General features: G+C 49.4%; 1 protein-coding gene across 1 annotated transcript in view; it reads right to left on the bottom strand.

Moving 5' to 3' along the window:
* Positions 1 to 12,274, bottom strand: part of AVIL (advillin) — a 42,089-nt gene that overhangs the window by 17,816 nt on the left and 11,999 nt on the right. The window contains exons 3-8 of the mRNA XM_063293788.1: positions 6,869 to 6,943; positions 5,730 to 5,926; positions 4,397 to 4,505; positions 4,160 to 4,270; positions 2,216 to 2,421; positions 747 to 825 (exon numbers count right to left, since the gene is read on the bottom strand). Of these exons, the coding sequence (XP_063149858.1) occupies positions 747 to 825; positions 2,216 to 2,421; positions 4,160 to 4,270; positions 4,397 to 4,505; positions 5,730 to 5,926; positions 6,869 to 6,943 (777 nt within the window). The remainder of the gene's footprint in view (positions 1 to 746; positions 826 to 2,215; positions 2,422 to 4,159; positions 4,271 to 4,396; positions 4,506 to 5,729; positions 5,927 to 6,868; positions 6,944 to 12,274) is intronic.

Genomic DNA, 12,274 nt, shown 5'->3' with positions numbered 1-12,274 from the left:
AGTTGTAGCATTCAGGTATCCCCAGCTGTGTTCACACAACACACAGGAGACACAACTCAGCCAATCGCATTTTAGCTCTCCCGGTTGTGCAACCCCAAGCTGTGTGCTTAATGACCAAGAGTGTCATCCGGCAGAAAACAGGGTTTCCTGACTGAACTGTAATTAAGTTGACCATAGCAAGCACAAACTATCTTTCCAAAACATTGTGCCAAAACACTTATTGCATCATAAGGTAAAGGAAAAGGTTTCCCTGGACATTAAGTCCAGTCGTGTCCGACTGTAGGGGGCGGTGCTCATCCCCGTTTCAAAGCCGAAGAGCCGGCGTTTGTCCGTAGACACTTCCGTGGTCGTGTGGCCGGCATGACTACATGGAACGCTGTTATCTGCCCGCTGAAGCGGTACCTATTAATCTACTCACATTTGCATGTTTTAGAACTGCTAGGTTGGCAGGAGCTGGGACTAGCAGCGGGAGCTCACCCCGTCACGCGGATTCGAACCGCCGACCTTCCGATCAGCAAGCTCAGCAGCTCAGCGGTTTAACCCGCAGCGCCACTGCGTCCCACCATTGCATCATATGTTTGCCATATATTTGGATTTTAGCCGATATTTCTAGGGAAGCACTGTCAGCATAAGAATGTAGGGCTTCAATCCACTTTACGTAATAATCCAACAGCCTACTCGATTGATGTATTAGAGCTAGGAAGCTCAGTTTAGCACCACCTGTGCCATCTCAATCTCGGACTTACATTGTGGTTTAATAATTCCTGCCTGAGAGGCCGTTTGGCTTCCTCTATAATCTGTATTTCTCCTCCAGAGTCTGTAACACTAGAAAAGAAGACAAGATTGCTTGGTTGATTAGTATGATCTCTGAGCATAGGAAATGTGAGAATTCCTTAACTACTTCTTCTAGAATTTCTCCCAGATTTTACCCATTCTTCCCAAAGTATCCAGTGTGAAGTATGAGAGTGAGGCCACACAGGTAAATGATAATTAAATAATTGATTAAGTGTAAATGAATCGTCACAAATCAAAACTCTATATCAATACTTCCCATCCTGTCACATTTAAATATAGACAGATCCCAGGTTCATCTCGAATTCAGGGACCAACTGAGTTACTGTAACTAACTGACGTACAGGCATGTGTGAATCCACCCAGAAAGGTGAAAGGTCCCCTGTGCAAGCACCGAGTCATGTCTGACCCTTTGGAGGGACGCCACTTTCATGATGTTTTCTTGGCAGGCTATAGCGGGGTGGTTTGCCATTGCCTTCCCCAGTCGTCACCTTCCCCAGCGAGCCGGGTGCTCATTTCACTGACCTCGGAAGGATGGAAGGCTGAGTCGACCTGAGCCGGCTACCCAAGAGAGACTCCAGCTTCCACTGGGATCGAACCCGGGTCGTGGGGAAAGTTTTCGGTTGCAATACTGCCGCCTACCACCCTGCGCCACATGAAGCTTGCTGGAATCCACCCAGATGGACCATCATTCAGTTGCTTGACTCATCAGCTATTCCTTTTCTGTTCTAACACCTTGGCATTTAGTTTCTGATTGTGTGAACTATGGTCTAGCTATGTGGGCTGATTTGTGAATGTTCAGGAAGTATATGCCCGTCTTAGAGCAGAAACTTGGGTTAAGTTGCTGTCTGACTATAATTGCACAGATCTGATTTAAACCAAAAGAACAAGAAAAATAGCACCCTATCAAGTAAGTAGCATCAGGGAAGAAGTTCCAATAAACTTCAGAGATAGCTCAGTAAATGTTTTGGTTTTGGTTTTGAAACCATTCACAGGCTTACAAATTTGGACTAGTTAGTTTTTTTTTACCAAGATAGACACATATCTTCCAGCTTTTCTTGCCTGGCTGGCATTATTCTGGCCTTACCACCACACTGCCTGTTAGCCCCACCAGCTTCCCCTCAGTTGTCCTCTATTCCATTCTACCTCTGTCCTTGCCTTGACACACCAAATTCTCCAAACCTCTGTGCATGGTCCTCCAGTTTCCCCAAAATCTCATTTTTGCTTCCCTTTTCTAAGTGTTGTTGAAAGCCAAAGATGGCAATTTTTGTTTTCTTCCCATTCAAATCAAAGGTTCTATGAATTCTATAGCATCTTTGCAAGGGTGCTTCATCTACATTCACAGTCAATCATAGTTGTACCATTGCTGCATCAGTGACAACTATGGTCAAGTCTTGGCCATGAGTAAACTTTTTCACCGCACCAATAGAGGGAGAGGCTGGCCTTCTGCTGTTGATCCACCACCTCATCAGGAATGGCAGGTTTGATTTCATGAGTCCTTTCTCCAAGCTCACTCTCCAGCACCTTCATCAAATCTGAACTGGCTTCTTCTTCATCACCCTCTACCACCCCAATTTCAGCACGGCCTCCACGTTCTCTATCGCGGATATCTTTTGCAAGAAGCATAGCCTAAGAAAGAGAGAAGGAACATGGGAAGTTGCCTCATATGACATTGGGCCACTGGTCAGTATAGCTCAGTTCAGCTGACCTTGAGTGGCATTGATTCTCTATGTACTCTATTAGGAGATCTATCTATCTATCATCTATCTATCTATCTATCTATCTATCTATCTATCTATCTATCTATCTATCTATCTATCATCTATCTATCAAATGTATAGGGCCACCCATCTCATCCGAAGTGACTCTGGGTGACATACAGAAAAACAAAGAATTAAAACATTTTGCAAACCCATGAAAGGAATAAACATGGATAAAACAAGACCATGAGAGTGAAAATGCTTACATACAGTATAACCAGTGTGCAGACTGCCTATTACTAGGGTTCCCTAGGTTTGCTGAAAAACCACATTTTGAGCACTTTATGGAAGGCCATAAGGATTGGGGCTAACCTCACCTCAGGAGAGATGGTGTTCTAGAGGTCGGGTGCCATGGCAGAAAAGGCTCACCTCCTGGGTCCTGTCAGATGGAACTTCTTTGAGGGTGGGACCTGCAGCATGCCTCTCCTGCCAGACCTGATAGGACAGGTAGATGTCCCTCAGGGAAGAGGCGGTCCCTCAGATAACCTCAGATTGCCCCTGCCTTTTCTGAAGTTGCTAGGGATTGAACCCAAGACCTTTTGCACGCTAACCATGCACTCTGAGCTATGCTTCCAAGGTATTACCATAAGCAGGTATAACTTATTACAGAACTTCTTTTAGCTCTCTGTGGCTTCATTTACACCACAAATACACAGGATGAAGCCCTAGAGACCCACATGGCTGCAAAAGCCTTAAGTGTGATCCCCTGAAACAACTCTAAATGCTTTCCCTAAATTGTACATTTGAATGTGAATAGGAGGGAGAAGTGGTTAAACCAGGGTTTCTCAACCAGGGTTCTGTGGAACCCTAGGGTTCTGCAAGAGGTCACTAGGGGTTCCCTGGGAAATCACGATTTATTTTAAAAAGTATTTAAAATTCACATTAAAGAGGTAAGTTTCATTCTTTATTTTTAGCTTAAGAACATTGTGAATGCATACAGGCCTACCCATTAAACGAATATAATATTTTTGTAACTTCTGACCTATATTTGAGCCTGAATGTGCAGGGGTTCCCCAAAGACTGAAAAATATTTCAAGGGTTTTTCCAGGGTCAAAATGTTGAGAAAAGCTGGGTTAAACACATGAGGAGTAATTTTGTTAATGGCACTTGTTTGATTTAATTTTTATTAAAATGATAGGAAATGATTTCATTAAACAATATCAACTTTAGTTTTCAGTCTGGCACAGCCCCATGCTTTATCCTAGCAGTCTGCTTTTGGAATAGGGTTCTTGGTTCAAAGAAAGTTCCACATCTCAGGTCTACAGGAGCTGATCTGTAAAAACAATCTATAACAAAATTTAAGTTCATGATGATATTGAAACAAATATAACAAAGGAGTGCTTGCCTTCCATCTTTCTTACAATGTTTACTTTTCCCTAAGTGAAGAATTTTTTGACAATTTAATTCTTTTCTTCCCCACTCCAGGGCCATAGGAGCTTAAGAAGGGACGTACCTGACTCAGAGACAACAGGAAAAAACAACAGCATACTTACAGGAAGTTTTGCAAAACTCCCATGTGTCATAGAGTTTACCTCTCAGTTGGAATTGAGAAGAAGCCCTTGACCCAAGCAACCCAGCTACCCTTTTGGTCAGAGGTAAAGCCATACCTTCAGCCGCTCCTGCCTGTTGCTTTCTGGCCCGTTCCACTGGACAATGATTTTGCCCAGATCCAGGAGGAACACATCACCAAGGTTGAAGCTGTCCCAGCTGATCTCCACCTGCAGATGATGAGTGCACAAGAGTGGACAGGGACAGAGCAAGAGACGCAGTCAGTCATACTGGCAGTGCAGAAGCTGAACCGTCTCCACCCCGAGGCAGGATCTATGGTTGGGACTCAAGCTCACCTCGCTTGCCATGACGTTCCTCTTGCCTTTGACATGCAGAAGCCGCTTGACATCGTAGACATTTGTCTCTGTGTGGTTGAAGCCAGATGCCCTGCCTCCTTTCCTGTAGCTGTCCAAGTTAGAGGAAAAGGGACAGGATGTGATAGCCAGACAAGCTGGATAACAGCTACTGAGGATTAAGAATCCTTAATTTTCGCTTCCTGCTAAGGAGAGCTAAGGATGACCCCTAAAGATTTATCCAACTAATACTCTTTTACATTTCCTCACTTGCTCCTAACCACAGCACAGTGGTCTATTTGTCTATGGTGATCCCAAGATGTTACCTCCATCTGATGCCCAGCCCATGAGTGACTCAGTCTTAAGCTGTCCCCAGCAGCACTAGGTTAAGTATTTCCCTCTTCTTCTGACCCCTCCTAAGGGAAACATCAAGGTGTATAATATCTGTAAGGTCAGATTTTTGGTGCTGGAACTCCTAAGCTCTTAAATAAATGTGGAGTCCTCAGTGCTCTCTGAGCTTGGTTGTTTGCTTGCAGACGTTTCATTATCCAATTAGATAACATTATCAGTGCCTTAAATACATGTCTTTAAATAAATGTCTTAAATAAATGTCTTTGACTCTTCTCTCCATGAATATAAAACAGTTGTGGAGAGGGAGCAGGAGAGAGGAAATGCAGGATCTTTCTTGGACATCATTCATAGAAGCATTTTTTCACCCTTTCTTCACCTCCCCTTTATGATGTCATGCCTTTGCCATTGCTTGGGACGGTGGCTTGGCCTTTGATACTATGCAAAGCTCAGGTACACTGAAGGTGCAATTAGTAAATCAAAGTCAAGGCAGTAAGTGCCTTGGGAAGCAGGGGAAAATGATTCCTTCCCAAGCATTTCCTGCCTTTCCTCCTTCCCACCCAGTATCTACCCTGAGCATCATGATGATGTGTGAACCTTAGGGGATGCTTGCTTTTGCTATCCTGATTCATAGTTGTTTTGCCATTCATCAATTTGTATAAAATTACTGGGCTGTTAAAAAAGGAGAAAGGGGCATCACTGCTATTTTTAACTCCATCCAATAGAGGTATATTTCTGCACTGGAACAGGAGAGGAGGCTAAATAAATGAATTCCTATCCAAGCCAAAATATCCCAAAAGAATGCCTAGGGCTGTAATTCTATAGACTATTCTATAGGTGTGAAGTTCCATAACTGATATTGAAGCAAATCCCTGGCCATCATGCGCACACAGGCACGCATCCGGTTCTCCATTAAGGAAAGCCTACCCCCATGGCCTCAAGTGACCACTGCCTTCTCAGCCTCTTGGCAAAGGTCAAGCATACTCACATGACCCCTTTCTTAAAGTAGCCCTTGAAGAGTTCAGACTCATAACCTTGCACCTCCCGGTGCTGCACTGGGACTCCACCAAGATAGTCGTCCAGTTGGATGGTATAAATGGCAGCACAACCCTGTTCATCTCGTGAGGAGCACCTGCCAATCCAGTAGTGGACATCATAGCAGAGGGTGCTGCCTGATTTACGGGTCTGCAGATGGGATAAAGGTTATGGGGAACATAAGGCCAGTCAAAGCTGAATACTTGGTGATTATAAAAAAGCTGGGGTACCCTTATCTTCCACGTTCCTTCAAAAAATTAAGGTATTTAATGCAGTAACTGGGATGCTTACATCTTAGTATTCCTGTGAGTCTGTACCCAAAGTCCAAAAGTGTTTTCTAATCCCAATGGTGCATCACAATTTCATGAGACTTTGATCCACAAGAGATGCTTGGACCCAACCATTAGCAAATGCAGGTGAGGTGAGTCTGGGCTTACTGACACCGTCATATGACTCTGTTACCCATAAACCACAATCAAAGGAAATTTTAAATTAGTACAGGACAAGATATGTGGGATGTCAATTAAATAATTAATCCAGAAGATGATATGATAAGACCATGAAGCAGGGATGAGGTGTGGAACCTGGGGCCATCTAAATACACCCCCAGCATCCCTTGTCTTTGATCAGACTAGCCAAACTTGTTGGAGGTTATAGGTCAACTAGAGAGCTCTAATATGTCCTTTTTCCCTCTCTCCAATAGTATCTATTTCCATTGTACATGGACCTGAGGTATGACATTACATGTTACTCCCATTCAGAGAACTCAGCAACAGAACTTTATTTGCAGGTAATCTGAGGTTCAAACTCCACCTTCTAAAGGTTGAAAGGAAGAGCTGTTAGCTGGAGAGAATAAAGACCTTCTTTGCTGTGCTCTTCGCTGCCAGCCCTAGCAGTCAATTCCGGGATGGATCATTTGTCTTTTTCTAGTATTATACAGTTGCCTGTGGCAAAGTGCTCATGTCCATCTGACACTGTAACATTTGGTTTTGGCCTATGAAATATTATATTTTGAGTATTTGGTATGGTGAATCAAAAGAGAAATGCTACATTGTACATAAAGGTATCACAGCCAACTTTCAGGTTACTTACTGAAAGGAGAACATAGCAATCCCCTTCATAGAAGTTGCCATGAGCATTTGGAGGCACCAATACTAGGTCCATTTTCTGGGAAGAAGAACATAACATTAAAAGTCATGCCCAAAGAAAACTGTGGCTTCAGTCAAGGTCTTGACTCTATGTGTCTATGTGTCAACCTCCCCAACCCACAAGTGTCCCTTATTCCTGAAGCCAGTAAGCTCCAGTGTATTCAGGGCAGCTTCCTTCTACTGTAATTAAGTGTGCACTGGATTTCCATTTTTATTGTATCCATTTTTACTTTGGTTTTAATCATCTACTTAAGGAACACTCAGAAAGTAAGTGGGGTTTCCTGATAGACTTCTGGAAGATTTTCAATAAATTGAGAACATTTCACTGCAATAACGACAACTTAAGAATAGGAACTTCAAAGCTACTTCTACCCCATCTGGTACAGAAATGTACTGTTAAATCCTGCATCCAGAATCAAATATAAGTGCCTGAGGTCAATTCTCTGGCTCTTGCTACGATCAGATGCTGCAGAAAGGTAGACACTCTGCAGAAAGACATTACTTTTTGTTTTCATTTCTCCCTAAAATGCCAGGTGGGAAAAAGTGGAAGAGGTCAGTGATTGACACATCTATTTTCTTACAATATGAACACTTCTCCAGGTATTCTATAATTTGGCAGGAGGGATGCTGAATCTTCTATTATCGTTTGTCTGAAAACGTCATTGTCATGAGTGCCGTTGAGCTGAAGACATCAGCACAACGGCACACATGACAATAACGAGGATGCAGAGGAAGGGACTCAAGATAAGCATAGTACGCACAACAACAGACACAGACCCTGGGCAGATGATTCAGCCATCAGGACACAAAAGAGAAAGAAGGAAAGACAAAGACAAGGCGGATCACGAGGCACACCCAAGCTGTTAGCAAAAGCGCAACGGAGATCGCCCAGCTGACAGCAATCACCGGCTGAAGGAGGAAACCGATGATGGGCGATCCCGGGGCAACAGCTGGGGCCCCGCAACCCTTCACCTACCGGCACGACAGTATACAGGACAAAGGGGGGATGACGTAACCCAGGGTGAGGGGGCGCTGACCGGCGCGGGGTATTTAAACCCCGCACCGGTGCGCTCCCCTCACTCTCAGCATTTTTCGCAACTGACTCTACATATGAATAAACCAGAACCTGCTCTCCTATGAATCAGCGTCTGTGTCTTACTCAGCGGTAGGCAGTGCTTGACATAAAGCTGAGAGTCACAAACTCAGCCTCGCTGAGCCCCACCGGACAACGAGCCGCGGGAGGAATAGACGGCGAGAAGACCAAGAACGATGAGGCCGACGCGTCGCGGCCAAGGCGGGTGAACCGCATGGCAAGAAGCGGAGGAGGACCGATCGAGGCCAGAGGCACCGCGGACCCCAGGAGCCACGGACACCCTCCCAGCCCACCCCGAGCCACAGCTCCAACCCCAGAGGGAGACGGAGGCGGAGGCGACCCGGCCACGGGAGGGAGCAACATACCTCCCGAGACCAGCGGAGACCCCCCCGCCCCACATCGCACCCCAGCCACGGGCGTGGAGCGTCAGCCCAACTGCGGCAAGCACGGTGGAGGACGGAGAGGCAACCCAGCCAACGCACTCCCAAATGGAGGAAGCTGACCAGCGGACGGGAATGCCTGAACCCCACCGGCGGCTCAACCCTGCGGACATACCGATAGACCCGACCCCAGCTGCGGCGCGGATTTCGGACGGGGAAACACAAGCCAGACTCACGGCCATGGAGGCCCAGCTAAAGGACCTCAGGAACATGCTGCAATCGCTGATGTCCCCCGCGCCTCACAACGACGTTCCCGTGCAGGTACACACCCCGATCCACACCCCGAGCGGGTCGTCGCACCCCCATGGGCCAAATGCTAACCAACAAGCGTCCCAGGCGGACGAAGCCATGGGTCGGGAAGCGAGAAGAGGGGACTCACCGAACGCCCGGGCCCCAAAGGACTTCCCCATTTTCTTCGATGGGAACCCCGCGAAACTGTCGTTCTTTATCACGAACGCCAGGGAGTTCATGGGGCGGCACGGACACTCCTTTAACTCCGAAGCGGACAAGATCGCAGCCGTGGCGATCAAACTACAAGACCGGGCGGCGGACTGGTACGTCCAAATGTACGAGTCCAACTCCCCCGCCCTCTCTGACTTCCATGCCTTCATCACCGAGATGAAGCGCTACTTTGAGGACCCGCTAGCCAAAGAGAGGGCTAAAAGCGCACTCCAAAGCCTCAAACAGGGCGCACGCACTGTCCCGGACTACGCCCTCGAATTCAAAGCCCTCGCAAGGAAGATCAACGACTGGTCCGAGACCACCCTGCTAGAAATGTTCAAAAGGGGGCTCAACCGTGAAGTACTCCAATGGGCTCTCTACCGGGACGACCCGGAGGCTCTGCAAGGCTGGATCCACCTCGCGGGGAGAGCAGAACATGCGCACCGCACCTTCCTAATGGCAACGACGGAAGACAAAACCAACACCTGCCCAAAGGTACCCGCGCCACACGTGGGGACGGCCGGTCCCACATATCCAAGGAAGAAATTAACTCGCGGGCCCTGCGGGAGGTGTGGAAAAATGGGGCACAAAACGGCAGATTGCTTCTCCAACCGAACCCCAGCTAGCGCTCCTAAACCCGCACTGAAACCTAGCCTCAAACCAACTAACCCGCCGCCGCCCCCCCACCGCCGAATGACCGGAGCCACAGCGACACTGGATGAAGGCTGGGACGCTTACTGGGGGGGAGAGGACGCTGTAGACCCAGACCAGCCGGCGGGAAACGCTCCCCGCCTGCCTTAAAACGCGCCGCGAGGCAGGTGGTGGGACAGAGGCGTGGATCACTTCGACAGAGCGGCGAAAGCTCCGTAATAATGGCGGCAATCAAGCTTTCGGTGGGCAACGGAGCCACCATGGCCGCGGCACTAGTGGACTCGGGGTGCTCGAAAAACCTAATCCACCCCGACATAGTCGCCAAACTCGACCTACGCTGCCTCCCTCTCCCCACGCCGCTGGCATTTCACCAGCTGGACAGCTCAACAGCGGGAGGGAAACCAGCCACGATGCAGACCGAGCCGGTCACCCTACAAATGGGTACCCACACTGAACGAACATCGTTCGTGGTAACCCACATAGGACGGCCCATCGTAGTCTTGGGAATACCATGGCTCGCGACAAACAACCCGCGCATCGACTGGAAGACCCGCACCTTCCGATTCAACGACGGCGAGTACCGGGTGCCAGTTCCAGCGGGCAGGACCAACCCCACTGTGGGACGAGCAGAGGCGGCAACCCAGGACAACACAGCTACCCCAGAAGACCTACCGGAGCAATACACGGACTTCTCAGAGGTCTTCGGAGAGGCGGAAGCTGATCAACTACCCCCCCACCGCAAAACGGACTGTAGGATTGACCTGCTGCCCAATGTCCCCTTACCTAGGCCAAAGATTTACTCGATGACCCCGAAGGAGATGGCAACCCTTCGGGAGTTCATCGACAAAAACCTAGAGAGGGGATTCATAGAGCCGGCATGCTCACCGGTCGGAGCGCCCATCTTATTCCGAGAGAAAAAAGACGGCACCCTGCGGCTCTGCACCGACTACCGGGGCCTCAACGCAGCTTCCCTATCCAATAAATACCCCTTACCCCTCGTGAAAGACATGCTCGCCCACCTGTCCATGGGCAGAGTATTCTCCAAGCTGGACCTTCGCGAGGCGTACTACCGAATCCGAATCAGGGAGGGGGACGAATGGAAAACTGCGTTCAACTGCCCCCTAGGCGCCTTTCAGTACAAAGTGCTGCCATTCGGACTAGCAGGGGCCCCGGGGGTGTTCATGCAGCTCATCAATGAGGTTCTGCATGAACACCTGTTCAAAGGGGTCCTGGTCTACATAGACGACGTCCTTATCTACTCCAAAACGCACGAGGAACACGTGACCCTAGTCAGACAAGTCCTCGACAAACTAAAAAGGGCGAAACTCTATGCCAAACCCTCAAAGTGCGAATTCCATAAAGCACGCCTAGACTACCTGGGGTACCGAATCTCCGGAGAAGGCATAGAGATGGACCCCGCAAAAGTCGAGGCGGTGGTGAATTGGGAACGCCCCCGTAACAGGCACCAACTCCAGAGCTTCCTCGGCTTCGCGAATTTTTACGGGTCATTCGCACGGGGGTTCGCGGAGATAGCCCTCCCCCTAACAGACCTCCTCAAAACTAAAGGGGTGGGGGACACACGACGCGCCAAGAACCCGGGCACAGTACTAAATTGGACTCCCGCATGCCAAACCGCATTCAACAGGCTGAAAGCGCTGTTCACCACGGAGCCAATCCTTGCGCACCCGGACCCAGAACGGCCGTTCGTGGTCCAAGCCGATGCCTCAGACTTCTCCCTGGGGGCCATCCTACTCCAAAAGGACCCCACAGGAGTCCTGAAACCGTGCGCCTACCTGTCGAGGAAATTCTCTGAGACAGAAAGGCGTTGGCACGTCTGGGAGAAGGAAGCCTTCACCGTAAAATCGGCGCTGGAAACATGGAGGCACCTACTGGAAGGAGCCACCCAACCATTCGAGGTCTGGACAGACCACCGGAACCTCGAGGCCCTCCGAACGCCCAGACGCCTCAGCCCAAAACAGGTCAGATGGGCCCAATTCTTCAGCCGCTTCAACTTTCAGCTGAAGTTCATGCCGGGCAAAAAGAACTTCCTGGCTGACGCCCTCTCCCGACTGCCCCAAGACGAGGAGCCCGCCCCAGACATGATCGGGACGGTCCTATCCGCTTCCCAGCTGGGGATGGCTGTGACCACCCGGAGCGGCGCTCGGAGGCAGCCCAATCCCACGGCGCAACCGATGGTGGGGCAACCAGTGACCAGACGGCGCCAACCGCAACTGCCAGGGGGGATACGCGCGGACCTCACCGCCGTGCTCAAAACCAACCCTTGGCTCCTAGCAAACCCCGACAAGGTGACGATGGCACAGGACCTGGCATGGGGGGAAGACAGAATATATGTCCCGGACTCGCAACGCCAGGCAATCTTGCGCCGATCCCACGACACCAAGCAAGCGGGACACTTCGGGTTCCTAAAGACCCTGCACCTAACACGGCGTCAATTCTGGTGGCCCACGCTAAGACGGGACGTGAAAGCCTATGTAGCGTCCTGCCCGACATGCGCCAGGGCTAAACGGGCACCAGGTAAGCCCCCGGGACTTTTACAAAAGGTGGCGGAGCCCTCCCGCCCATGGGAGGAAATCTCCATGGATTTCATAGTAGATCTCCCACCCAGCCAGAAGAAAATGGCCATTTGGGTGGTGAAAGACTACTTTTCGAAACAGGCCCACTTCATCCCTTGCTCATCGGTCCCGTCCGCCCAACAACTAGCCAA

The sequence above is a fragment of the Candoia aspera genome, chromosome 2 (genome assembly GCF_035149785.1).
Source record: "Candoia aspera isolate rCanAsp1 chromosome 2, rCanAsp1.hap2, whole genome shotgun sequence".
Lineage (NCBI taxonomy): Eukaryota > Metazoa > Chordata > Lepidosauria > Squamata > Boidae > Candoia > Candoia aspera.
This window is presented reverse-complemented; position numbering and strand designations above follow the sequence as displayed.